This window comes from Macaca nemestrina, chromosome 3 (genome assembly GCF_043159975.1).
Source record: "Macaca nemestrina isolate mMacNem1 chromosome 3, mMacNem.hap1, whole genome shotgun sequence".
Taxonomy (NCBI): domain Eukaryota; kingdom Metazoa; phylum Chordata; class Mammalia; order Primates; family Cercopithecidae; genus Macaca; species Macaca nemestrina.
Genome location: NC_092127.1, coordinates 87,005,030 through 87,030,431, shown reverse-complemented (window position 1 = coordinate 87,030,431; position 25,402 = coordinate 87,005,030). Strand labels below are relative to the sequence as shown.

Sequence of the window (25,402 nt, the reverse complement as noted above, 5' to 3'; positions counted from 1 at the left end):
ATCCTTATTACCCAGAGCATGGCCTGGCACATAGTAGGTGCCCAATTTATTTGTTGAATGAATGAATGCATGCGTGAATAGATACAACCTATAATATCTAGGACTATAAATTTACCAGCATAAATGCTGGCTCTCAGTCTAGACTCTGAGGCATCAGGTAAATGAGGGGTTCATGACACTCTCTTCCATACATAGCACAATTTGCAGATGACAATGAATGTCATTGAGACTCCTGACACCTGCATTTCCAATCACATCAAAAATGTAACTTCTGTAACCACTTTTCTTCTGCAGTTTATTTATGTTTTCATCGACCAGCCTTTGCTAGAATCTTTGGCAGAGAGAATTTTTGGATGGCAGCTGTGAAGTATTATGAAAAACTCAGTGCCAGATGTAAGGATTTTATTTGCCTTTCACAAGACGGAATCTGTGAAGCCTCATAAAGTCATAGTTAATAAGTTGCCTGCTTTGCCTTAAGGTGGTTTCAGTAGCTCATAAAAGCATTTATTTCAGAAAGTATGAGAGTTGTTACTCACGAATATCTTTTGGCACGTTAAGGGTCAAGTAAAAATCATGAGAAAAGACCTTGTGTGGTTTTAGAAAATTAAAGCCCTCAAAGCATAGAAAGCAATCAAAGATTATTATGTGCCTTTTGTCAGGTATGAGATATATTATATGAATCCCTATGACAAGTACCTCCACTGCTTTAGTTGTAAACACCTTATATTGAATACTAAGTGTAATATTCAGTCAGATGCTTGACACTAATATGTGATCTCCTCCATAGACATCATTTTGGCTCTGATAAAACACTACCTAATAGCTAGAGTGGGAGTACAAAAATTAGAAAAGTCATGAATTACACAATGTTTCTGTGGTACGGCATTTAAAAAATCTTAACTTTTGATTACAGAAGACAAAAGAATAATATTAAATGCTAAAATAGATATTCGATGCCATCTGGGGAAAAACAAACTTCTCTATAATTAAAATGTTATCAAGAATATTTCTTTTTTTTTTTTTTTTTTTTTTTTTTTGAGACAGAGTCTCGCTCTGTCGCTCTGGCTGGAGTTCAGTGGCGCGATCGCGGCTCGGCTCACTGCAAGCTCTGCCTCCCGGGTTCACACCAATCCCCCTCCTCAGCCTCCCGGAGTAGCTGGGACTTCAGATGCCCACCACCACACCAGGCTAATTTTTTGTATTTTTAGTAGAGACGGGTTTCACCGTGTTAGCCAGGATGGTCACTATCTCCTGAACTCGGGATCCGCCCGTCTTCGGCCTCCGAAAGTGCTGGGATTAAAGGCGTGAGCCACTGAGCCCAGCCAAGTATATTTCCATTGAAGTCTTGAAAAGAAGCTTTTGTATAAGAATTGCAACATGACAATAATCTATGAATTCTCTAAATTTTTTTCTGTTATCAACATCCATCTGTGATCACATATAAGCATATGATAAATGATTTAAAAATTATATAATAAATGCATGAACAAAGAAGATACTACTTGTTAACCATCAATAGGACTTGATTTTTCAATCCATTTTTAAGAAGTGGTTATGGATATGAATCATTAATTCCAAAAGTTCTGTGAAGTAGCAGATAAGAGAGATGTAAACCTTGCCCTTGAAAACTTTATACTTCGCAGTTGGTTCTAGTGGGCATGGTGTGAGAGAATAGCTAAGAAGGATGGAAAGAACTGGTTAGCACATTGTTAGTTTTTTCATTCGTGGAAAATAGACATCTTTGGTTGAAACGTCAGTAAATGAGTTCACTAACACCGTTATTATTATTTGCATTATGATAGAAAATATTTATTGAGCATTTACAATGAGCAAGGAACATATTAAGTGCTTTATATATATTAATGCATTTACTCATCAAAACATTCTTTTGAGGCAGGTACTGTTAATACCCCATTTTACAGATAAGCAAACTGAGGGACAGAAAATGTAAGTGTTTGCCCAGTGTCACAGAATTAACCAATGGCACAGTCAGGAATTAAACTTGGCTATTGGCTCCAGAATTCATTCTCTCAACCACACTTGTATTTCTTCAAAAAAGCACAACATTGCCTATAAAGAAAAAATGTAAGTTTTAATCGAGAATATAATAATGGAAATCTGGAATGCCATCAGGTATTGGGGCACAAGAGTTACAATGCAGTTTCAGAGATTGGCATACACTACTACACTTTACCTGGACATGAAATGGCTTTTCCCTCATTGTATAATGCTAATTATGTCTAATCTATGCCAAGAACTAGTTCATCTAATCCTTGAAACAACCAAAGAAGCAGATGAAAACTAGTTCCGAGAAAGGTTAAATAACTTGTTCATCATCAATCATCAGGAGCCGCTTTGAATTTAGGATCTCTAACTTTAACTAAGTCTTTATTTTTAATCTCTGTTCTCATGTTTCTCCCTCATGGATGCACAATAGAATTCCCAGCAGACTATTAATAAATGCCATTGAATGGGTCTCACCTCTAGAGATTCTAACTTAATTGGTTTTGAGTGGGGCTTGGGAATAGGTAGTTCATAAAATCTCCCCACACAAATTTAATGTGCATTCAGGGCAAAGAACCACTACACTGTCTGATGCTGTTCCTCATCTTAAAATTGTCTTTGGTATCAGCCTCCTAAAATACCACAATCTAGATTATTCTTTCCAGGATGGCATAAGGTATGAACAGGAAACTTATGTGATTGGAAACCTTACATGTTTTCTTATATGGGTTTTAAGACACAAGGCATGGATGTTAAATGTGAAATGGCTTTCTTTACGCATTCACAAACAATTAGATAGTTCTGGGTAGGATTTCATAATTTTTAATTCCATTTTTTTCTCACCTTCATGACAGACAATCTTTCACAAGATATGATCTATTTAATTTGATGGCCGTTACTGTAATTTTATCTTTAGTAAACCTGGCCCACACTTGTTTAGCTAGTGCAGTTCTGATTCACAAAAGCATAACATAGGGGTCACCTGAATCACGCCACATGTGTCTCATTAATCTACAGTCTGGATGGCAATGAAGATTTGTCAACTTGTTATGCAAAAGAACATATTTTCTGTGGCCTGTATTTATTTCTTTTTAAAAGTAAAAGAAAAAGAAAGGAAACATTTAGCTAGTGGGCAAGTCTGAAAAATAATACTATTTTAATGGTATATATGTGTGTATATATATATAGAGAGAGAGATAGAGTCCCTAAAATAGAATTCCTGACATCTGGATCACAATGTGTTAGGTACCTAAAAAAAATGAAAATGCATACCTGGGCAGCTTTTTTTTGATGAGGTAAAAAGAATTAGATAAAACAAGCACAGATCAACAACTCTGTTTTAGCAAATGAGCATTAGTAGGCTTTGTGCTAGAAGAGTTATACTGATTACAAAAGTTTGTCAAACAGCAATTGGGTATTATGTTCAAGAGACAAATCAGTGCTGGAAGTCTAAGTTCTTTGGCCATTTTTGAAATGTTGGCTAAAAATTCAGAAAATAAGAAAGAAAACAAGGATATAAAATTTGCTGTGGTAATGGGGGGCCAGGGAAACAAGGTAATCTGAAGCCACAAATTAAAATGAGTTTTAACTTTTCTGTCACAAAACTTAGACAAATGTAAAACTAATGTGTGGAATTTTACTTTTCCCTCTTTAGTACATCTGTAAGAAAATAGCTAAAATCTACCTGACGAAAAATGTTTCTCCTCTGAAAAGGGTAACATGTTCTAGAAAATGCAACTGCTGTAAATAAAGACAGTGATATAAAGACTTTTCTGTATTTCTATTGATCAGGAATATTCAGAATCATATTTTAATGTCCTTGAAGTCATAGTGGTCATCCTTCATCCTGAACTGTATCACATGATTTTAAATGATTACTAAATTTTGTTGAATTAATTCCATAATTTTCTCACTTATTCCAACTCTGTAGAATATAACACTATTAGTCAAAGCTAGAGGGTATGAATTTCAAATACACTTTTACCACCAACATAAATTTTTAAACTTTCATTTTCATTTATAGAGTAGAAGAACTTTAAACTGTAGTCAAATATGATTTCTTCATTGAGTAAGAAGTTTCATTTCCCAATATCTGTTATCTTTTATGTCTCTTATGTGTCATCTGCCCACAGTGCAGATGGTTTTGACAGGGAAAGATAGCACCATGTTGTCATACAAAGAGACGTGGACTTCGATTAGAGACATATGAATCCCAATGCCCTAAATTATCCTAGATTCGAATCTCTGCTTTACATGCTGTAAACTATAGACAAGCCAACATCTCTTCATCTTAATGGCTTCACCTGTAGGACCCTCCGTGTCTGCCTTGCTGGAGTCCTATGAGGATCACGATATAGATGAAACTCCTTTGAAAAACATGAATTGTTTTATAAATAAACAGAACTGTAACAAGGTCTTACATCATGAATCTGCATCTCTCCTTATTTAAAAGCAAAACAGAGAGTACTGTTGCTAGCTGGGTATCACATATATCTTAGAAAGGAGTTGTAAATAAAATTGTAATTACAAGAAACTCAGTTCATCTAGTGACTATGAACAAATCATTTCTCTGTCATCCCATTTGTGATATGAGTATAGTAAAAGGTAATATTGCTTCAGGTAGATTTAGAAGGAATAGCCAGACACATTTTAGTTCTATCCTACCAAGGAGAAACAGCCCATTAAGTTATCAAACTATATTACTGTGAAACTTATATTTTCTTACTTGTAACATTTTCAGCTTACAACATTTTTTTTGAAAGACTGGGCCTAAAGCAACATTCTCTGATTATAATATGTCTCCATTCACCCCATTTTTTATTTCTCAGAACAAAAGAAACATTTCTGAGATACTTTTACCACATTTGTATCCAAGCCAGATGTCAAAATGTAGCTGTCTCCTGTCTCTCAAAAAACACGTAGCTCCTGTGCAGGCAGGTTCAGCAGAGAAAAATGAACAGGGATGCCTGAAGTCATGTTCCCTAAAGTTCACCTGTTTATTCTGGCCCCTGGCTCCAGTACCTCCATCAGCACTCCTCTATTGGCATCCATATGATATGGTTTTATAACATCTTACTTGTGCTTTCAAATGCCAGTATTGCTGTTGCCCATCTCTTCTTTGGGGATTGAGAGAAGGCCTTCTGTTTTTTTCATAATTCAGACAACAGTCAATGCCGTACTTATCCCCATGGGTGCTGCGTGGGCAGCTTTGACAGACAGCCTGGCTCCTGCTGCCTGACTTGGGTGTTGGAAAGTGGTGAGGAAAGAACTATACAACTGGGCTTTTGCCGTGCCCCATTGGCAGGTATCTGTTTCCCCTACCCTGTAGTCAATGTGGCCGACTTGTTTCCCAACTGGGCATGGCCTATACTCTCCCATATCCACACCTTGATTATTTTAATTATGTTGCTTTGACTGCCCAGATGCCCTGCCTCTGCCTCTACTTATACTTTTGAATATTTTATTGTCTTTCAAAGATGTCTCAAATGCTGCCACCCTGAGGCTTGCACATTCTTGCAAAATGTTGTCAGCTGTCTCTCTTATGAACATGATTCTTGATTTATAGTAACTGTTAGATGACTTGCCACATTCCTCCTTGTAAATGCTTGCTTACTTATTTTCCTTATTGTTTGGCCACTCCACTGAAAGATACTAGTTGTGTAACCTTGGAAAAGTGATTTAACCCCATTGTGCCTTTTTTTTCATTCATTAAATGAGGATTAAAAATAGTAAACCTACCTCATAAAATTGTTTTAAAATTAAATGTTAGTATAAGTACAGAACTTAGACCAGTGACTGGTATACAGTAAATGTTATGTGAGTTATTGTTTTTATAATATTATTATGTATATCATATGAATTATACATATGGATGTGCATGTCTGTGTTTTCTAAGAGAAACTTAACTTATCCTTCCTTATATTCTCATTTGCCTAACCTACTCTCTGATATTTAGTAGATTCTGAATAAATGCTTTTGAATAAGTAAATTAAAAATTGAAGTCCTTGACTGGGCACGGTGGCTCACCCCTGTAATCCCAGCACTTTGGGAGGCCAGGCAGGTGGATCACGAAGTCAGGAGATCTAGACCATCCTGGCTAACACAGTGAAACCCCGTCTCTACTAAAAATACAAAAAATTAGCCAGGCATGGTGGTGGGTGACTGTAGTCCCAGCTACTCAGGAGGCTGAGGCAGGAGAATGGCGTGAACCTGGGAGATGAAGCTTGCAGTGAGCCTAGATCGCACCTCTGCACTCCAGCCTGGGCAACAGAGCAAGACTCTGTCTCAAAAACAAACAAACAAACCAATTGTTCTTTTTCCATTCCTTCAATTCTCAAGAGATTGAGCTTTGCCTGAACAGAGTTGACATTGCTTTAGTTTGATGAATTTCTTTTTTTTTTTGGAATGGAGTTTTGCTTTTGTCAGCCAGGCTGGAGTGCAATGGCGCCATCTGGGCTCACTGCAACCTCCGCCTCCTGCGTTCCAGCAATTCTCCTGCCTCAGCCGCCCCAGTAGCTGAGATTAAAGGTGCCCGCCATCATGCCTGGCTAATTTTTGTGTTTTTAGTAGAGACGGGGTTTCACCACGTTGGCCAGGCTGGTCTCGAACTCCTGACCTCAGGTGATCCACCCACCTTGGCCTCCCAAAGTGCTGGGATTACAGGCATGAGCCAACATGCCTAGCAACTTTTTAGTGTAAAACAAATCATTATAAAACCAATATGTCTACAAATACGGGGCATAATAATTACTTTTTTATTCATTCACTTAGTTTATCACTTAATTCACGTTATTCATTCACTTAGTTAATAAATGCAAATTCCAGATAAAGTAACTAAATCTTTACTGTTTTAATTACATGATTTGTAACAATGTAAAATTGTTCAAATATCTAAACAAAATGTTAATAGAGCATAATAAGAAACTAGAGAACTCAGAGTTTCAATATTATGTTTATATGTGCAATTTTACCTTAAATAGTTTCAGAAGCACTTTCAAACAAAATAAATAGCATGAAATCCTCTCTTAGGAGTTTTGTTTTTAATTTAAAGAAATTGTTTTAAACTTACACATATCTTACTATGAAATCATCCTTCCATCCAATGCCTCCACCTTACCTTCTGGAAATGAATAGCTTTCTACATTTGGAGCAAGGAAAATCCCCCCAAAGATATGTAACGCTAAAGCTGAAGGTATACTGTAGTAAACAGATTTATTCAAACTTTGCTTAAGGCATTCACAGGAGTTGCTTCTAAATTAAAATTAATATTAGACACTCCCTGATTTCAATTTGACTAGTCCTGATTTCTTTTAGGCAATGGCTATGAAGATTAGAAATTATTTTTTCACAAGTGACTGAAATCTACCTAGTAAATCACTTGAAGTTTTAAATGCTAAGCTATCACTTCACAATAAGGAGGTATATTGCGGGAAGTCAGGGACCCCAAACGGAGGGACCGGCTGAAGCCACGGCAGAATATAAACTGTGAAAATTTCATGGACATTTATTAGTTCCCCAAATTAATAATTTTGTGATTTCTTACTCCTGTCTTTACTGCAATCTCTGAACATAAATTGTGAAGATTTCATGGACATTTATCACTTCCCCAATCAATATTCTTATAGTTTCCTATGCCTGTCTTTGCTTTAATCTCTTAATCCCATCATCTTTGTAAGCTGAGGATGTATGTCACCTCAGGACCCTGTGATGATTGCGTTAACTGCACAAATTGTTTGTAAAACATGTGTGTTTGAACAAGATGAAATCTGGGCACCCTGAAAAAGAACAGAATAACAGCGAGGTTCAGGGAACAAGGGAGGTAACCATAAGGTCTGACTGCCTGCAGAGCCAGGCAAAACAGAGCCATATTTTTCTTATTGCAGAAAAAGAGTAAGAGAAATATGGCTGAATTATTTTCCCAGTAAGGAATTACCCTGGGAAGGGAATGCATTCCCAGGGGGAGACTATGGACAGCTGCTCTGAGGGTGTCTGCCTTATGCAGTTGAAGATAAGGGGTGAAATGCACCCTGGTCTCCTGCAGCACCCTCAGGCTTGCTAGGATTAGGAAATTCCAGCCTGGCAAATTGTAGTCAGACCGGTTCTCTGCTCTTGAACCCTGTTTCCTGTTAAGATGTTTACCAATGACAATGTGTGCACAGTGGGACATGGAACCTCATTAGTAATTCTAATTTCGCCCTGGCCTTGTGACCTTACTCTGCCCTTCTGCCCTTGTGATCTTTTATTGCCATTTGAAGCATGTAATCTCTGTGACCCACTCCCTATTCGTACACTCCTCCCCTTTTGAAATCCCTAATAAAAACTTGCTGGTTTTGTGGCTCGGGGGCATCACAGAACCTACCACTAGGTGATGTCACCCCCAGAGACCCAGCTGTAAAGTTTCTCTCTTTTATACTCTTTCTCTTTATTTCTCAGACCAGCTGACACTTAGGGAAAATAAAAAAGAACCTATGTTGAAATATTGGGGGCTGGTTCCCCTGATAGTGGAATGCAGTTCTCAGGGACAGAATGAAGTCAGATGAGGCTCATTGTGCAGCACTGATAGAATATGAACAGCAACACCCCTCGTGCCTTGGGTAGGGCCTCACAAAATAAAATTTCATATCATAGATTAAAAACTTTTGGATTTCTGGGATGGAGAAAAGGAAGTTTACCTTCCAACGTGAGCTTATTAATTTTATTGATTCCCTTCTATTTTGATTTTACATGCAGGTGTGGGGGGAAATATGTTTCTTTAATAACAATATTGTTTCTTCTACCAGAAAAATTTTCCATTTTATTTCACCTTAAATATACTGCAGATTTATATTTTAAGAGGTTCACTTTTTATCAACTTATCACATTTATTCTACTATAGATTTTTGCTGGTTTGGGTTCATGAAATGTGTTTCTTGTCTAGAAATAAATTTTTAATAGGTCTGTATTTAGGTAAGATCTAATTGTGTACTTCCTGCTGATAAACTCATCAAAGTTCAGTGAAACATAAAGGCCTTCTGATAACTGATATGAATGGAATCTGGCAAACTGAGAAGAGATGAATATGATGGCTTTTAATAAGGAAAATTATTCATTAAGGATATGTATGTGTGTCTTCTAGTTTTCTTTATTTTTTTAAACATGAGACACTTCTTTGCTCAATGATACATGCATTCTTACAAGTTAAATTTCATAATTTAAATGTAAAATTGTAAAGGGAAAAGAAATACTTAGGGTACTATGGTGTGTTGCATTGTATCAAATATAATATTGAATACCCTTGTGAAGGTACATTTGCATACTTTTATCTATCTTAACTTACTCCACAGGAACAACCTCCGCTGGATATTACTGGCCCTTAAGTTGAAGGCTTCAGGCTAAAAATTTTATTTTCCCACCATGTTTTCATTGAATTTACAATTCACATTTTCCATTTTTAGGTCTTTTATGTTTTAAACACTTTGGTCAATAAAAAATCAACTCTCTTAATTCTGTACTTGGAAGGGAGGGATTATTCCAGGCATAGGAACACCTACTGGAAATAGATTTGCAACAATGTAAACTTTAAGACTCTGTTTAATTTGTCAAATAACACTTATTTTCTGATAGTAATAATAGAAACTTAAAAGGTCTTTGGTTTCATTTGTCAAATAACACTTATCTAACAACTAAAGAGTATAATCTGTGTGGGAAATTGCTAGGTGTTCAAGTATTGTTATATGTTTGCTGCTAGCTTGGATTTTAGAAGTCACTTGCTCCTCTGTGTTTAGATAAATGCAATGTCCAACAACTTGTGACGATGACAATTCTAGTCTTTTATTATTCAGCTTGTTTTTGTTTGTTTGTTTTATGATTTGGTTTTCTTTGACCCGTACTCAAATTATCAAAGATTTGGAAGAAAGAACCAAGAAAAGCTGCCTCTTAGTAATAGTCAACATAAATGTAAACCTGGGTTCCTCTTCACTAACTTCAATCTGCCAACCTGGAAACACGTAAATTCATTCCTTATTTAGTTTCTATGTAGTTTTTTTTTTTTTTTCCAAATTAAAGCAACTTTTTGAACAATTATATTGAGATATTCAAAGTAGCAAGATGATTTGTACTGTGGACATAGTGTTACTTTGTATTTCCTCTACAGACTTTTATTAACATGTGATTTTGAAACTAAAACTGATTTCAAGATTTTAGAATGCTCAAAAGCAAAGTTTTTTGCTACTGTCTGATATACCCTGTTGTTGTAGGAATAGAAAACCTGAGTTACGTTCTGAATGCAGCAATTGTAGATTCGTGTATTGAGCCAAGTTCCTTAATCAATTATTCGCTCTTCTCTTGTATACTCTGTAACTCATCCATACCCAATTTCTTTTTCCCTATGCTTGGTGCTCCTGGAATGAAACACCCTTCTGAGTCAGCACTGGTCGTCTCTTATATCAGTTTATGCTGAGAGAAGGCAAACTAGTCTTAATGTTAGCCTAAAGAATTTCTTGTTATAATATCAACATTATAAAATCAAATGTAAGCTATTTGGGGTTTAAACCCCTTGTAGAATCATGTGAGAGTCTTCTGTCCCCAACCCTGCTGATGTTCAGCTCTTAGAGTACCTTTCATGTCATAGTCTGTAGGAATGGTGGCCCCAGGAAAATTTCCATGTACTTCCCTGCTTAATTTCTACTAGTTCAAATGGTCCACTATTGACCCGTCATCACATCTGTCATGTGATTTCTCACACCTGAAAATAGAGATTTTTTTTTAAAAAATGATAGTAAGCTATGAAAAGGAGGAGGTCTTTATTTTTAATCTTTTTAAGATTTGGAGGTCTTCATTTTTAATCTTTATATTCCAATTTGAACACATCTGATCTTAACATTATAATTGAATACAAAATTTTACATAAACACAATTTGGTAATACTAAAAAAAGGGCAACATAAAAATTATTTGTTAGCAAAATGAGAATTTTAAGGCAGATAATAGAGATAATTTTCTAGTGCTTTCTATGTACCAAGCTCTGTGCTAAGCACTTGGTATGTCCTATTTAATTTTCACAAAAAATCTGTGAGATAAGGTACATTTATGGTGATTTTCACATCCAGAGAGACGAAGAGAGAAGAATGTCCTTAAGTTCATGTAATTAATAGGGCAAAGAGTAAGATTTGAATCCAAATCTGTCTGACAATATCCCTAATCTCAAACTCTTAACCTGTATAACCTAAAGATGTTTAAATGGGATATTTAATAGCAGTATCAGTTATGATTATCATCATCATAATTGAGATACGTCTAATACTCCATAACTAGGGTATAGTAAAAAATATTGACTTCACTCTTCCTGTCAAAATGTACATCTTCTCCCAAAATCTACCTGCTTCTTTGATTAGGTAACTTTGTTCTTTGCCTTTTGCATATGTCCTGCTCAACTTTGCTTTTGCTTGCTCCATTCTCCTTACCAAGAAAACCCACATCGTTCCCTCCTCCACCAACTCATGTACTGTATATTCATCCATTAGAAAAATAAACATGCATTAGCTACTGGAACCATATTCAGAATTTATCTCTTAGATTCTACTCATCCTTCTAAACTCAGGCCTAATTATTCCAAGTAGAATTATTACAACTTTAATCTCTATTGTAAAACTAGTCAAATTTAGTCAAAATTAAAGGACTATAATTACTTCATGGTTGTCACTTTGATTTTCCCAGCTAAATATTCAGCATCCTGGGAGTATTTCACATCTCTTGTATATCCCTGGAAACTTGCCTAGTATTATAGTATTATACACACAGAAAACATTTACAAGGTATTTTTGACTAATTTAGCAGCATTGGTGTTCTCATGCCTAAAAATGTTAGATGGCATGTCTGAAGTCATACTAAGAATTTCCCGGGGCTCAGTTTTTGCATGTTTTGGTAAAGCTATCTGCACCAGAAATTCATTCTTAATATCTTATTCCAGGTGTTTTATCTGAGTTCTGAATACCATTCTGAAATCAAGAAAGGCAAATTCAGGATGAGCCTGTCTTTTAGCTTTGACCTTTGACTTATATAATTATATTATCTTTCTGACTATCTCTGACATTTTTCTGCATTTCTTGTTTTCTTTTTTACTAAATTCCTTCTTTTTCCTATCTTCTCACCATCCAACTTCATTTCTAAATGGTAGACATAACTATGTGGCTTTTGTTTGATTTTAGTGTATTGTTTAGGAGTGTCTAATACCCAATTAATTAGTTTAATTCCATGGCAGGCTTATTTAAATTTTTTTAATTTTTATAAAGGAATATAGTCATATTTGAATAAATATAATTTATAGATTGAAATTCAGTAGCTTCTATCTATGCAATTTCTTGGTGTCTTTTTGACTTAATTTTGACTTTGTACTTTGTTATTCTGCAATTTAATTCTTACCGATCAAATTAATAGTTTACTTGATCACTATACAACTACCTACCTTCTGCCTTCCAAATTGGTAAGTACCATAACTTCATAAAGAAATTGAAAGAGTCACCATTTTATAGTTACATTCCCGCTCCAAATTTAATTTCAAATATTCCAGAAAGCAATGCAAAGAAGACTTAACATGTAGATTAAATTGACCTCAAAATTCTCATCTCAAATTACATAGAAAATGTGATTTTAATCAGTGTCTTTATCTCTAAATAACAAAAGTTCTTTGGAGGAGTGTCCTGGAAAAGACATTTATTAACATTAGTACTGGTTACCAGACAGTGAACTGAGCAGAAACTTACATGCCATGTTTGACCCCTTTCCTCCAGCCTTTGGCATCGAAGCTGTGAAAAATCGTGTGCATACTCTCTCCTGGATATTTCTTATATTTGCGTTCTCCAGTAAATATTTTCTTCCACTAATCCTCATTACCCTTTGCTTTGACTATCAGTATAGCCCTTCTCCCTATTACCCACTGTTACTAGAATTATTATTCTAAAATACAGGCAGGAACATGCTACTTTCCACTTCTTAAGAAACAATTACATACTCCAAAGTCGTTCAAACTTCATAAAATAAAACCTTAATGCACCAACACATCTTCACACTCAAATATATCCTTCCATGAAACTTAACCAAACCAACTGAAACCATCCACCAAGTCTTCTTACTGTTTTGTTCATGGTCTCCCATTGGCCACTAATATTTCATCCTTTTCTTTGCAGAGTAAAACTCACTTATATTTTAAGACTCAGAATTAATATCATCTATTCTGTGAAATTTTCTATCCCGCCCACTCACTGGAAATGGTTGCATGTTTCTATCTTACAGTATTTTGCAAGCATATGCATATTTTAAATGTATGTTTCATTTTGCCTAACTAATCTGTATTATTTGTCTTCCCCGCTAATTATAAAATATTGGAAGTTGGGGATCATGAAACCTTCATATTTAGGTATCCTGTATTTCCTGATATAGTGTTTTGTGCATGTGAACTCCGGATGTTATCACCTTCCATCTCCATAGCCCTTACTTGTAATGAAGCGCTCTCCAACATTTTTTATTCATTTTTGAAAAATCAAATCTGAAGCAAAATTGTCCTATATCCCCTCTTCACATACGGCTCCTGAAAAGACACTCTATACATGATGCATTGGATTTATCACCCTCATTTAATGTTTTTAAGCTTCATCAATCCAGTATGAATTCACCCAATTCCATTGTAATTTCCATCACCAGGGTCACCAGTGACTTGGACTGGAACACCTGATTAACTATTTTCAGGACTTTTCTTTTTCACACTTGTTGATGCATTTAACATTTGTGATTTACTTAAAACCCTCTCTTCTGATTTTTCAGACATATCTCTCTTCAGGTTTTTCCCTTTGCTTATGTAACTGTTTTCTTCTAATATCCTTTTCTGGATCCTAGAATCTAGACCTCAGAAAAGCTTGGAGCTAAAGACATGCCCACGAATAATAAGGATAGAGATATAAATTAAGGGCAGCAGAGTGGATAAGATGACTCTGATCCACTGTGGATAAGAATGGATACAGGGAGAGTGCATTCTGTATAAAGAGGGGGACAAAGATGAACCCAGGAAAAGGAAATTTATGAAGATAGTTGGCCAGTGCAGACCATAGACTACATTTAAAAACAACTTTTTCCTGGGAAAATACTCAAATTATTACAAGTGTTAGTGTGACACATTGTTTTAATATTCTATCAGTGTATGAAAAACAATAAATGAGTCGTTATCTACAGGTTCTTTTCAGACTTGGGGTTCCATCATTTTAAATGAAGATAGTTATTTTTCATATTTATAGTTACAGTCTTAACAAAGAACTGGATTTTAATTTTATTCCATTTTAGTGACAGAGATGGTCAGAGGCAAATCAGGCATTTGACCCAATAAAGGTGCTGACACCTCACAGATACAGCCACAACTATGGTGGGTTTGAAACAGAGTATTAAAATAGGGCTAGAATATCTTTTAAAAAGGCAGGTCCTCAAGTCAGATATTCATAATTGTAGTTATCCCATGGGCTGTGATGTGCTTTATAAAACCTGGTAAAAATCACTCATAATCAACACTGTGGAAAGTTGTGCAAGAGTTGAGGCAATTACAATATCTTCAGAATCTCATAAAATGATTTGGAAACCAACTGTCCTATGAAGATTGTTTTTATTCACTTCCTCAAAATCAGAATATTATGATCAATTTGTACAGGACCAGATGTCAAAGCCATGTGGAGCCTCATATACCTCAGTCAACAAGACATTCTCTTTTTAGTTTATCTTTGATAATGAATGATTTTAATTTTATTACATTAAACATTCTGTTCTACAAGGACTATCTGTGGGTTGGAATATTACATTAAGCATGTTCAACGAATAGATTCTGTCATTTAATCTTTCATTTAGAGAAGTGGGAATCAATGTAACTGTCAAGATAATTTTTTAATCCAATCTCCAAACCCAAAAGCAAATGAATAAAACTTTTGCTTTGATCATCTCTTTCTTTCCTTCCTTCCTTTCTTTCTTTTCTTTCTTTCTCTTTCTTTCTCTCTCCCGTTCTTTCTTTTCTTTCTTTCTTTCTTTCTTTTCTTTCTTTCTTTCTTTTCTTTCTTTTCTTTCCTTCTTTCTTTCTTTCCCTTCCTTCCTTCCTTCCTTTCCCTTTCTTTCTTTTCTTTTCTTTTCTTTTCTTTTCTTTTCTTTTCTTTTCTTTTCTTTTCTTTTGACAGAGTCTCACTCCGTTGGCCAGGCTGGAGTGCAGTGGCACCATCTCGGCTCACTGCAACCTCTGCGTCCTGGGCTCAAGCAGTTCTCCTGCCTCAGCCTCCCAAGTAGCTGGGATTACAGGGGTGTGCCACCAGGCCCGGCTACTTTTTGTATGTTTAGTAGAGACAGGATTCCACCATGTTGGCCAGGCTGGTCTTGAACTCTTGACCTCAGGTAATCCACCGTGCCCAGCCTGCTTTGATCATCTATTTCTTAATACTCTATTTCAACTCTAAGAACTGAGTTTGTTGTTGTGAAATAAATAAAATATTGTATTCTAATAACTTTTTGTTTGTCTTCCTCTTCCATTACAAATGTGGTTATTTTTTAAAATGGGAAATATATCACTTTTTCTATTTTCAACTTACCTTCCCCAGTAGTTAACAGAGTATTTAGCAGATAGTAGGCCTACAAAAATATTTGACAAATGAATGAAGGAAACCATGCTTGCTTAAAAGTAGATGTATATCTTAGATGAAGGAAGATCAAATATGCAGATTACATTTACTCAGCAGTTACTATGTGGTAGATGTGATATGTGTCTTGCTTACATTATTCTGATTTAATTCTCCCATCAAACTGATGGCATAGATATTACTATCCACATTTTGCAGGATGTAATATTGAGGCTTAGAGTTAAGTGTCTGGCCTAATGTCGCACAGGTAGTATATGATAGAGATGTGATTTGTACTTAAATTGACTCCATAGTCTGTGTTCTGTCTACTCCACCACACAGCCAAGGATTAAAGTATTAGATGTCAGAATGCCATGAGACTCAACTCTGAAGCCATCATTGATTTTATTGAAGAATTATTAATATATTATTAGATCCAGCATGTTTTTCAAAATAAATACGATTGTAAGCGTAGGGAACCCAAGTAAGAAGCATTGGGTTTTTAGCATAAATATTTCTGCAGAGCATTTTATTCTGGAGAAAACAATTACTCCGTGCATAGTCTGATTATATAAAATATCAATTGTACATATTATTTATGAAAGTTTTCAAATCAACCTAGATTTTTTTTAATTTAGAGGTAGATTCTTTTGAGACATTATTGGGTTCAGGGTGTTTGGCTTTTTGTACAAATGTCACATGCCTTCAGTTATGACACAAAAAACAATTCCATTAGGTTTCAACCTCAGTACATACACATCCATCCACATACGTGCCTAATGTCAGTTTATTAATTCACAGTGATTTTGAGCTCATAATGCCCTAGCTTCTGAAAAATATATTGACATTTTTGCATAATCCCCAAAATCTTTGTAAACCATTACTACTAAAAAATTAGTAAAGAAAATCCTTGAAATGGTTTTGGGAGTACTATGGATTTTTATTTTTATTTTTATTTTATTTTTTTATTATACTTTAAGTTCTAGAGTACATGTGCACAACGTGCAGGTTTGTTACATATGTACACATGTGCCATGTTGGTGTGCTGCACCCATTAACTCGTCATTTACATTAGGTATATCTCCTAATGCTATCCCTCCACCCAATACCCCCCAAAACAGGCCCCGATGTGTGATGTTCCCCTTGCTGTGTCCAAGTGATCTCATTGTTCAATTCTCACCTATGAGTGAGAATATGCGGTGTTTGGTTTTCTGTTCTTGCGATAGTTTGTTGAGAATGATGGTTTCCAGCTGCATCCATGTCCCTACAAAGGACACGAACTCATCCTTTTTTATAGCTGCATAGTATTCCATCGTGTGTATGTGCCACATTTTCTTAATCCAGTGTGCCACTGATGGACATTTGGGATGATTCCAAGTCTTTGCTATTGTGAATAGAGCCGCAACAAACATACGTGTGCATGTGTCTTTATAGCAGCATGATTTATAATCCTTTGGGTATATCCCCAGTAATGGGATGGCTGGGTCAAATGGTATTTCTAGTTCTAGATCCTTGAGGAATCGCCACACTGTTTTCCACAATGGTTGAATTAGTTTACAGTCCCACCAACAGTGTAAAAGTGTTCCTATTTCTCCACATCCTCTCCAGCACCTGTTTTTTTCTGACTTTTTAATGATTGCCATTCTAACTGGTGTGAGATGGTATTTCATTGTGGTTTTGATGTGCGTTTCTCTGATGGCGAGTGATGATGAGCATTTTTCATGTGTCTGTTGGCTGCATAAATGTCTTCCTTTGAGAAGTGTCTGTTCATATCCTTTGCCCACTTTTTGATGGGGTTGTTTGGTTTTTTCTTGTAAATTTGTTTGAGTTCTTTATAGGTTCTGGGTGTTAGCCCTTTGTCAGATGAGTAGATTGCAAAAATGTTCTCCCATTCTGTAGGTTGCCTGTTCACTCTGATGGTAGTTTATTTTGCTGTGCAGAAGCTCTTTTGTTTAATTAGATCCCATTTGTCAATTTTGGCTTTTGTTGCCATTGCTTTTGGTGTTTTAGACATGAAGTCTTTGCCCATACCTATGTCCTAAATAATATTACCTAGGTTTTCTTCTAGGGTTTTTATGGTTTTAGGTCTAACATTTAAGTCTTTAATCCATCTTGAATTAATTTTTGTATAAGGTGTAAGGAAGGGATCCAGTTTCAGCTTTCTACATATGGCTAGCCAGTTTTCCCAGCACCATTTATTAAATAGGGAAATCTTTCCCATTTCTTGTTTTTGTCAGGTTTGTCAAAGATCAGATGGCTGTAGATGTGTGGGATTATTTCTGAGGGCTCTGTTCTGATATAGACCAATGGAGACCATTGGTCTATATCTCTTTTTTGGTACCAGTACCATGCTGTTTTTGTTCCTGTACCCTTGTAGTATAGTTTGAAGTCAGGTAGCGTGATGCCTCCAGCTTTATTCTTTTAGCTAAGGATTGTCTCAGCTGTGCGGGCTCTTTTTTGGTTCCATAAGAACTTTAAAGTAGTTTTTTCCAATTCTGTGAAGAAGTCATTGTTAGCTTGATGGGGATGGCATCGAATCTACAAATTACCTTGGGCAGTATGGCCATTTTCACGACATTGATTCTTCCGATCCATGAGCAAGAAATGTTTTTCCATTTGTTGATGTCCTCTTTTATTTCATTGAGCAGTGGTTTGCAGTTCTCCTTGAAGAGGTCCTTCACATCCCTTGTAAGTTAGATTCTCCTAGGTATTTTATTCTCTTTGAAGCAATTGTGAATGGAGTTCACTCATGATTTGGCTCTCTGTTTGTCTGTTACTGGTGTATAAGAATGCTTGTGATTTTTGCACATTGATTTTGTATACTGAGACTTTGCTGAATTTGCTTATCAGCTTAAGGAGATTTTGGGCTAAGACTATGGGGTTTTCAAAATATACAATCATGTCATCTGCAAACAGGGACAATTTGACTTCTTCATTTCCTAATTGAATACCCTTTATTTCTTTCTCTTGCCTGATTGCCCTAGCCAGAACTTCCAACACTATGTTGAATAGGAGTGGTGAGAGACGGCATCCCTGTCTTGTGCCAGTTTTCAAAGGGAATGCTTCCACTTGTTGCCCATTCAGTATGATATTGGCTGTGTGTTTGTCATAAATAGCTCTTATTATTTTGAGATACATCCCATCAATACCAAATTTATTGAGAGTTTTTAGCATGAAGGGCTGTTGAATTTTGTCAAAGGCCTTTTCTGCATCTATTGAGATAATCATGTGGTTTTTGTCTTTGGTTCTGGTTATATGCTGGATTACGTTTATTGATTTGCATATGTTGAACCAGCCTTGCTTCCCAGGGATAAAACCCACTTTGTCATGGTGGATAAGCTTTTTGATGTGCTGCTGGATTTGGTTTGCCATTATTTTATTGAGGATTTTTGCATCGATGTTCATCAGGGATATTGGTCTAAAATTCTGTTTTTTTGTTGTGTCTCTGCCAGGCTTTGGTATCAGGATGATGCTGGCCTCATAAATGAGTTAGGGTGGATTCCCTCTTTTTCTATTGATTGGAATAGTTTCAGAAGGAATGGTGCCAGCTCCTCCTTGTACCTCTGGTAGAATTCGACTGTGAATCCGTCTGGTCCTGGACTGTTTTTGGTTGGTAGGCTATTAATTATTGCCTCAATTTCAGAACCTGTTATTGGTCTATTCAGGGATTCAACTTCTTCCTGATTTAGTCTTGGGAGAGTGTATGTTACCAGGAATTTATCCATTTCTTCTAGATTTTCTAGTTTATTTGCCTAGAGGTGTTTATAGTATTCTCTGATCGTAGTTTGCATTTCTTTGGGGTCATTGGTGATATCCCTTTTATCGTGTTTTATTGCACCTATTTGATTCTTCTCTTTTTTCCTCTTTATTAGTTTTGCTAGCGTTCTATCAATTTTGTTGATCTTTTCAAAACACCAGCTCCTGGATTCATGGATTTTTTTGAAAGGATTTTTGTGTCCCTATCTCCTTCAGTTTGCTTCCATCTTAGTTGTTTCTTGCCTTCTGCTAGCTTTTGAATGTGTTTGCTCTTGCTTCTCTAGTTCTTTTAATTGTGATGTTAGGGTGTCAATTTTAGATCTTTCCTGGTTTCTCTTGTGGGCATTCAGTGCTATAAATTTCCCTCTACACACTGCTTTAAATGTGTCCCAGAGATTCTGGTAAGTTGTATCTATGTTCTCATTGGTTTCAAAGAACATCTTTCTTTCTGCCCTCATTTCGTTGTGTACCCAGTAGTCATTCAGGAGCAGGTTGTTTAGTTTCCATGTAGTTGAGTGGTTTTGAGTGAGTTTCTTAGTCCTGAGTTCTAGTTTGATTGCACTGTGGTCTGAGAGACAGTTTGTTATAATTTCTGTTATTTTACATTTGCTGAGGAGTGCTTTACTTCCAACTATGTGGTCAATTGTGGAATAAGTGCGATGTGGTGCTGAGAAGAATGTTTATTCTGTTGATTTGGGGTGGAGAGTTATGTAGATGTCTATTAGGTCTGCTTGGTGCAGAGATGAGTTCAATTCCTGCATGTCCTTGTTAACTTTCTGTCTCGTTGATCTGTCTAATGTTGACAGTGGAGTGTTAAAGTCTCCCATTACTATTGTGTGGGAGTCTAAGTCTCTTTGTAAGTCTCTAAGGACCTGCTTTATGAATCTGGGTTTTCCTGTATTGGGTGCATATATATTTAGGATAGTTAGCTCTTCTTGTTGAATTGATCCCTTTACCATTATGTAATGGCCTTCTTTGTCTCTTTTGATCTTTGTTGGTTTAAAGTCTGTTTTATCAGAGACTAGGATTGAAACCCCTGCCTTTTTTTGTTTTCCATTTGCTTGGTAGATCTTCCTCCATCCCTTTATTTTCAGCCTATGTGTATCTCTGCACTTGAGATGGGTCTCCTGAATACAGCACACTGATGGGTCTTGACTCTTTATCCAATTTGCCAGTCTTTGTCTTTTAATTCGACCATTTAGCCCATTTACATTTAAGGTTAATATTGTTATGTGTGAATTTGATCCTGTCATTATGATGTTAGCTGGCTGTTTGCTCATTAGTTGATGCAGTTTCTTCCTAGCATCTATGGTCTTTCCATTTTGGCATGTTTTTGCAGTGGCTGGTACTGGTTGTTCCTTTCCATGTTTAGGGCTTCCTTCAGGAGCGCTTGTCGGGCAGGCCTGGTGGTGACAAAATCTCTAAGCATTTGCTTGTCTGTAAAGGATTTTATTTCTCCTTGACTTATGAAACTTAGTTTGTCTGGATATGAAATTCTGGGTTGAAAATTCTTTACTTTAAGAATGTTGAATACTGGCCCCCACTCTCTTCTAGCATGTAGAGTTTCTGCTGAGAGATCCACTGTTAGTCGGATGGGCTTCCTTTTGTGGGTAACCCGATCTTTCTCTCTGGCTGCCCTTTACATTTTTTCCTTCATTTCAACCTTGGTGAATCTGACAGTTGTTTGTCTTGGGGTTACTCTTCCGAAGGAGTATCTCTGTGGCATTCTCTGTATTTCCTGAATTTGAATGTCAGCCTGCCTTGCTAGGTTGAGTAAGTTCTCCTAGATAATATCCTGCAGAATATTTCCGAACTTGGTTCCATTCTCCATGTCACTTTCAGGTACACCAGTCAGATGTGGATTTGGTCTTTTCACATAGTCCCGTATTTCTTGGAGGCTTTGTTCATTTATTTTTACTCTTTTCTCTAAACTTCTCTTCTCGCTTCATTTCATTCATTTGATCTTTAATCACTGGTACCCTTTCTTCCAGTTGATTGAATTGGTTACTGAACCTTGTTCATGTGTCACATAGTTCTCATGCCATGGTTTTCAACTCCATCAGGTCATTTAAGGACTTCTCTACCCTGGTTATTCTAGTTATCCATTCATCTAATCTTTTTGCAAGGTTTTTAGCTTCTTTGTGATGGGTTCACACTTCCTCCTTTAGCTCGGAGAAGTTTGATCGTCTGAAGCCTTCTTCTCTCAACTTGTCAAAGTCACTCTCCGTCTAGCTTTGTTCCATTGCTGGCAAGGAGCTGCGTTCCTTTGGAAGATAAGAGGCACTCTAATTTTTAGAATTTTCAGCTTTTCTCCTTTGTTTCTCTCCATCTTTGTGGTTTTATCTACCTTTGGTCTTTGATGATGGTGACGTACAGATGGGGTTTTGGTGTGGATGTCCTTTCTCTATGTTAGTTTTCCTTCTTACAATCAGGACCCTCAGCTGCAGGTCTTTTGGAGTTTACTGGAGATCCACTCCAGACCTGTTTTCCTGGGTATCAGCAGCAGAGGCTGCGGAACAGTGAATATTGTTGAACGGTAAATGTTGCTGCCTGATCGTTCCTCTGGAAGTTTCGTCTCAGAGGGGTACCTGGCCATGTGAGGTGTCAGTCTGCCCCTACTGGGGTGTGCCTCCCAGTTAGGCTACTCAGGGGTCAGGGACCCACTTGAGGAGGCAGTCTGTCCGTTCTCAGATCTCAAACTCTGATGGGAGAACCACTACTCTCTTCAAAGCTATCAGACAGGGACATTTAAATCTGCAGAAGTTTCTGCTGCCTTTTGTTCAGCTATGCCTTGCCCCCAGAGGTGGAGTCCACAAAGGCAGGCAGGCCTCCTTGAGCTGCAGTGGGCTCCACCCAGTTTGAACTTCCCACCTGCTTTGTTTACCTACTCAAGCCTCAGCAATGGTGGGCGTCCCTCCTCCAGCCTCACTGTCACCCTGCAGTTCCATCTCAGACTGCTGTGCTAGCAATGAGCGAGGCTCTGTGGCTGTGGGACCCTCCAAGCCAGGTGCGGGATATAGTCTCCTGGTGTGCCATTTGCTAAGACTCTTGGAAAAGCTCAGTCTTAGGGTGGGAGTGACCCAATTTTCCAGGTGATGTCTGTCACGGCTTCCCTTGGCTAGGAAAGGGAATTCCCTGACCACTTTTGCTTCCCAGGTGAGGCGATGCCTTGCCCTGCTTTGGTTCTGTCTTGGTGGGCTCCACCCACTGTCCTGCACCCACTGTCTGACACGGACCAGTAAGATGAACCCGGTACCTCAGTTGGAAATGCAGAAGTCAGCCGTCTTCTGCGTTGCTCACGCTGGAAGCTATAGACTGGAGCTGTTCCTTTTCAGCCATCTTGGAACCCAGCAAAAGCTATTTCTTATTTGCAGAGGCATCCAGTGCATATTTATTAAGATTAATGCATATTATTAAAAATTACATTTATTTTTACAGATCCAAGAAATTGACACAAATAATGAGCAAGAAAATGATTATGAAGAGGATATTGCCTCATTTTCCACATATATTCCTTGTAAGTTTTTCTATGTTTTATATATACATATGTCATATCCATATATATACCACATATATATGTGACTTATGGAAGATGTAACTGAAAAAGCAAGACTGAAGAGAATGTGGCATGGTATTTAATTAACTGGCTTTTAATTTGTAATAGAGACACTACTACATCATATTGCTAATTTAAATGCTTTTAATACGTTCAAGTTTTAGTAATCAAATACTGATTTTTCCTACCCAGAGGGAATACACAAATAACTCTGTTATGACTATTTGGACTATTTGGCAACTACATTTTTAAAGTTTTTTAAAAACACAAAACCACGTTCTTTGCAGACCTTAGTTTTCTCAGTTATGAAATGAGAACATTGAACTAGAATACTCTCTAAGGTCCTCCCTGGCTCTATATCTGTGATTCTACATTCTAAAGTCTGAAAAAATAATTCATGATGTTCCTACATGTATATAAACGTATAAATTTATATACACACTTACATATATGTGTATATATAGATATACACACATGTATATATACATGTTTATATGTGTATGTAAACTCTACCCATTATGCCAGGTTTTATTGGCATACAGCTCAACGGCTTCACCAGCATGTTGGATAGGAATCTCACACCCAACATTTTTGAAAATTCTGATTCCTGCCATTGCCAAACCTCTCCATCTGATGACTTCCCTATCTCAGTAAGTGAAAACTCCTTCCCTCCTTTGTTCAAGTCAGTTAAAAAATCCTTGAAAGTCATCCTTGGCATTTTTACTTTCTCTCCTATCCCATACGCAATCAGTTATACAATACTGTTGACTCTACCTTCAAAATATTCCCAGATTCAGCCATTTCTCTCCCCTTTCATTATCCTAGTCCACACCATCATCAGTTCTCCCTTTGTTTACTGCAGTAACACAGTGGAGAAATGGAGGGCCAATGTCACTTCCTATATTGCAAGTTTGGCAATGAACAGAAATGTTTCTATTGTTATGACTCAGGAGGGAGGATTACTACTGGTATTTATTGGGTAGAGATAGAAGGAATGCTACTAAATAATGTATAGAAAGCCTTCATTGCAACTTTCACATTTGCTGCCTCTGATATTCTTCGCTTCATGAAAAGACTAAACACCTTTCATGAAGGATTAAACACTTTTCTTCACCAAATCCTCCAATACTTCCCTATTGTACTCATAATCTTTCTCATCCCCTACAAGGCCCTAATCTTTGTGTTCCCATCTCTCACCATTCTCTTGCTTGTTCACACACCAATAATGCTCCTGCCTCAGGGCATTTGCACTTTCTATTCCTTCTGTACACTTTCTCCTTATATGCCCAAGGCTTGCTCCATCACTTCTTTCTTTGTATTATGACACCCTCCTCTTCATTTCACTTTACCTGCTCCTTTTCTTCATTGCATTTATCAACACTTAACATAATATATCATTTATCTGGTTGTTGTTTATTGCCTGTATTCTCTTTCTAAAACACATGCTCAAAGGGATTAGGGCTTCTTATTCACTGTTTTTATTGTATCCCCAGTACCTGTAACAGAACATAGTCTATACCCAATGACACATTATTGACCAAAAGTTTTTCAAATGATGGGGAACTGCAAATCAAATAAAGTTAAATGCAATTAAATGCCTTCACTAGCATACTTTGGCAAAATTAGTAAACTCTTCAAATTATTGCAGGACACAAAAAATGCTAAATATTAAATTAATGGATTAATGCACCAAGCTTTGAAGTTATATATCTTATCATTTAAATTATAATAAAAGTGATTTATAATCAGGCCACCATTGAAAATTACCATATGTTTATCATGACATTTAATTTTCAGAAGAATTGACTGTAATAATAAAATATTATTTCAATTATTTATAAAGAAAAATTTCACTTTTGCAGTTTGGAACTACAAACTCTCTTGTATATGAAACTGCGTGTGACTGGGCTCAAGCCAGTCTCTTTCATGAGTGAGAGGGGGAAGCACAGAACTCTAGCTCAGCGGGTTCCCATTGGTATTACCATTACGACAAAGCATGCTAAAACACACTAACTCGTTAAATCTGACTTTCCAGGGCTGAAACTCAAGTTTCGGCATATTTGATGACAAGTACCATACAGATTCTGTTGCTTATTCGGTATTAAGAAACACTGAATATATAAACAGAAATGTGGCTAAGAGTAATTTCCTATAGCATGAATGTAATTCTGAGTTGATGACTGATTTGCCCATATAGAAATAATAAAGTCCCTTTGCTAGCCTGAGCAATAATTGTTTTCCATCCATTCCATCATCTACTCCATCAGCATTTCTAGAGACTACTTTATTTTAGGCTTAGTGTTTTGTGTTAAGGATAAAAAGATGAATGAGATCTGTGCAGATAGATCATACAGAAACAAATAACTATCCACTCTGCCCAGGCTGGTAATTAAAGAATCTTGGTTTAGTTCTAATATTGGAAACTGTATCTTTCTTCTTTCTCACATGAAAGAATAGAAAAACAAAAAAGAAAA

The 25,402-nt window shown here is 36.7% G+C and overlaps 1 protein-coding gene across 4 annotated transcripts in view; it reads left to right on the top strand.

Annotated features, from left to right (window-relative positions):
- Positions 1-25,402, top strand: part of LOC105486347 (B cell scaffold protein with ankyrin repeats 1) — a 316,935-nt gene that overhangs the window by 221,514 nt on the left and 70,019 nt on the right. For all 4 annotated transcript variants that reach the window (XM_071093247.1, XM_071093245.1, XM_011749205.2 and 1 more), the window contains one exon: positions 22,811-22,889. In XM_071093247.1, the coding sequence (XP_070949348.1) occupies positions 22,811-22,889 (79 nt within the window). The remainder of the gene's footprint in view (positions 1-22,810; positions 22,890-25,402) is intronic.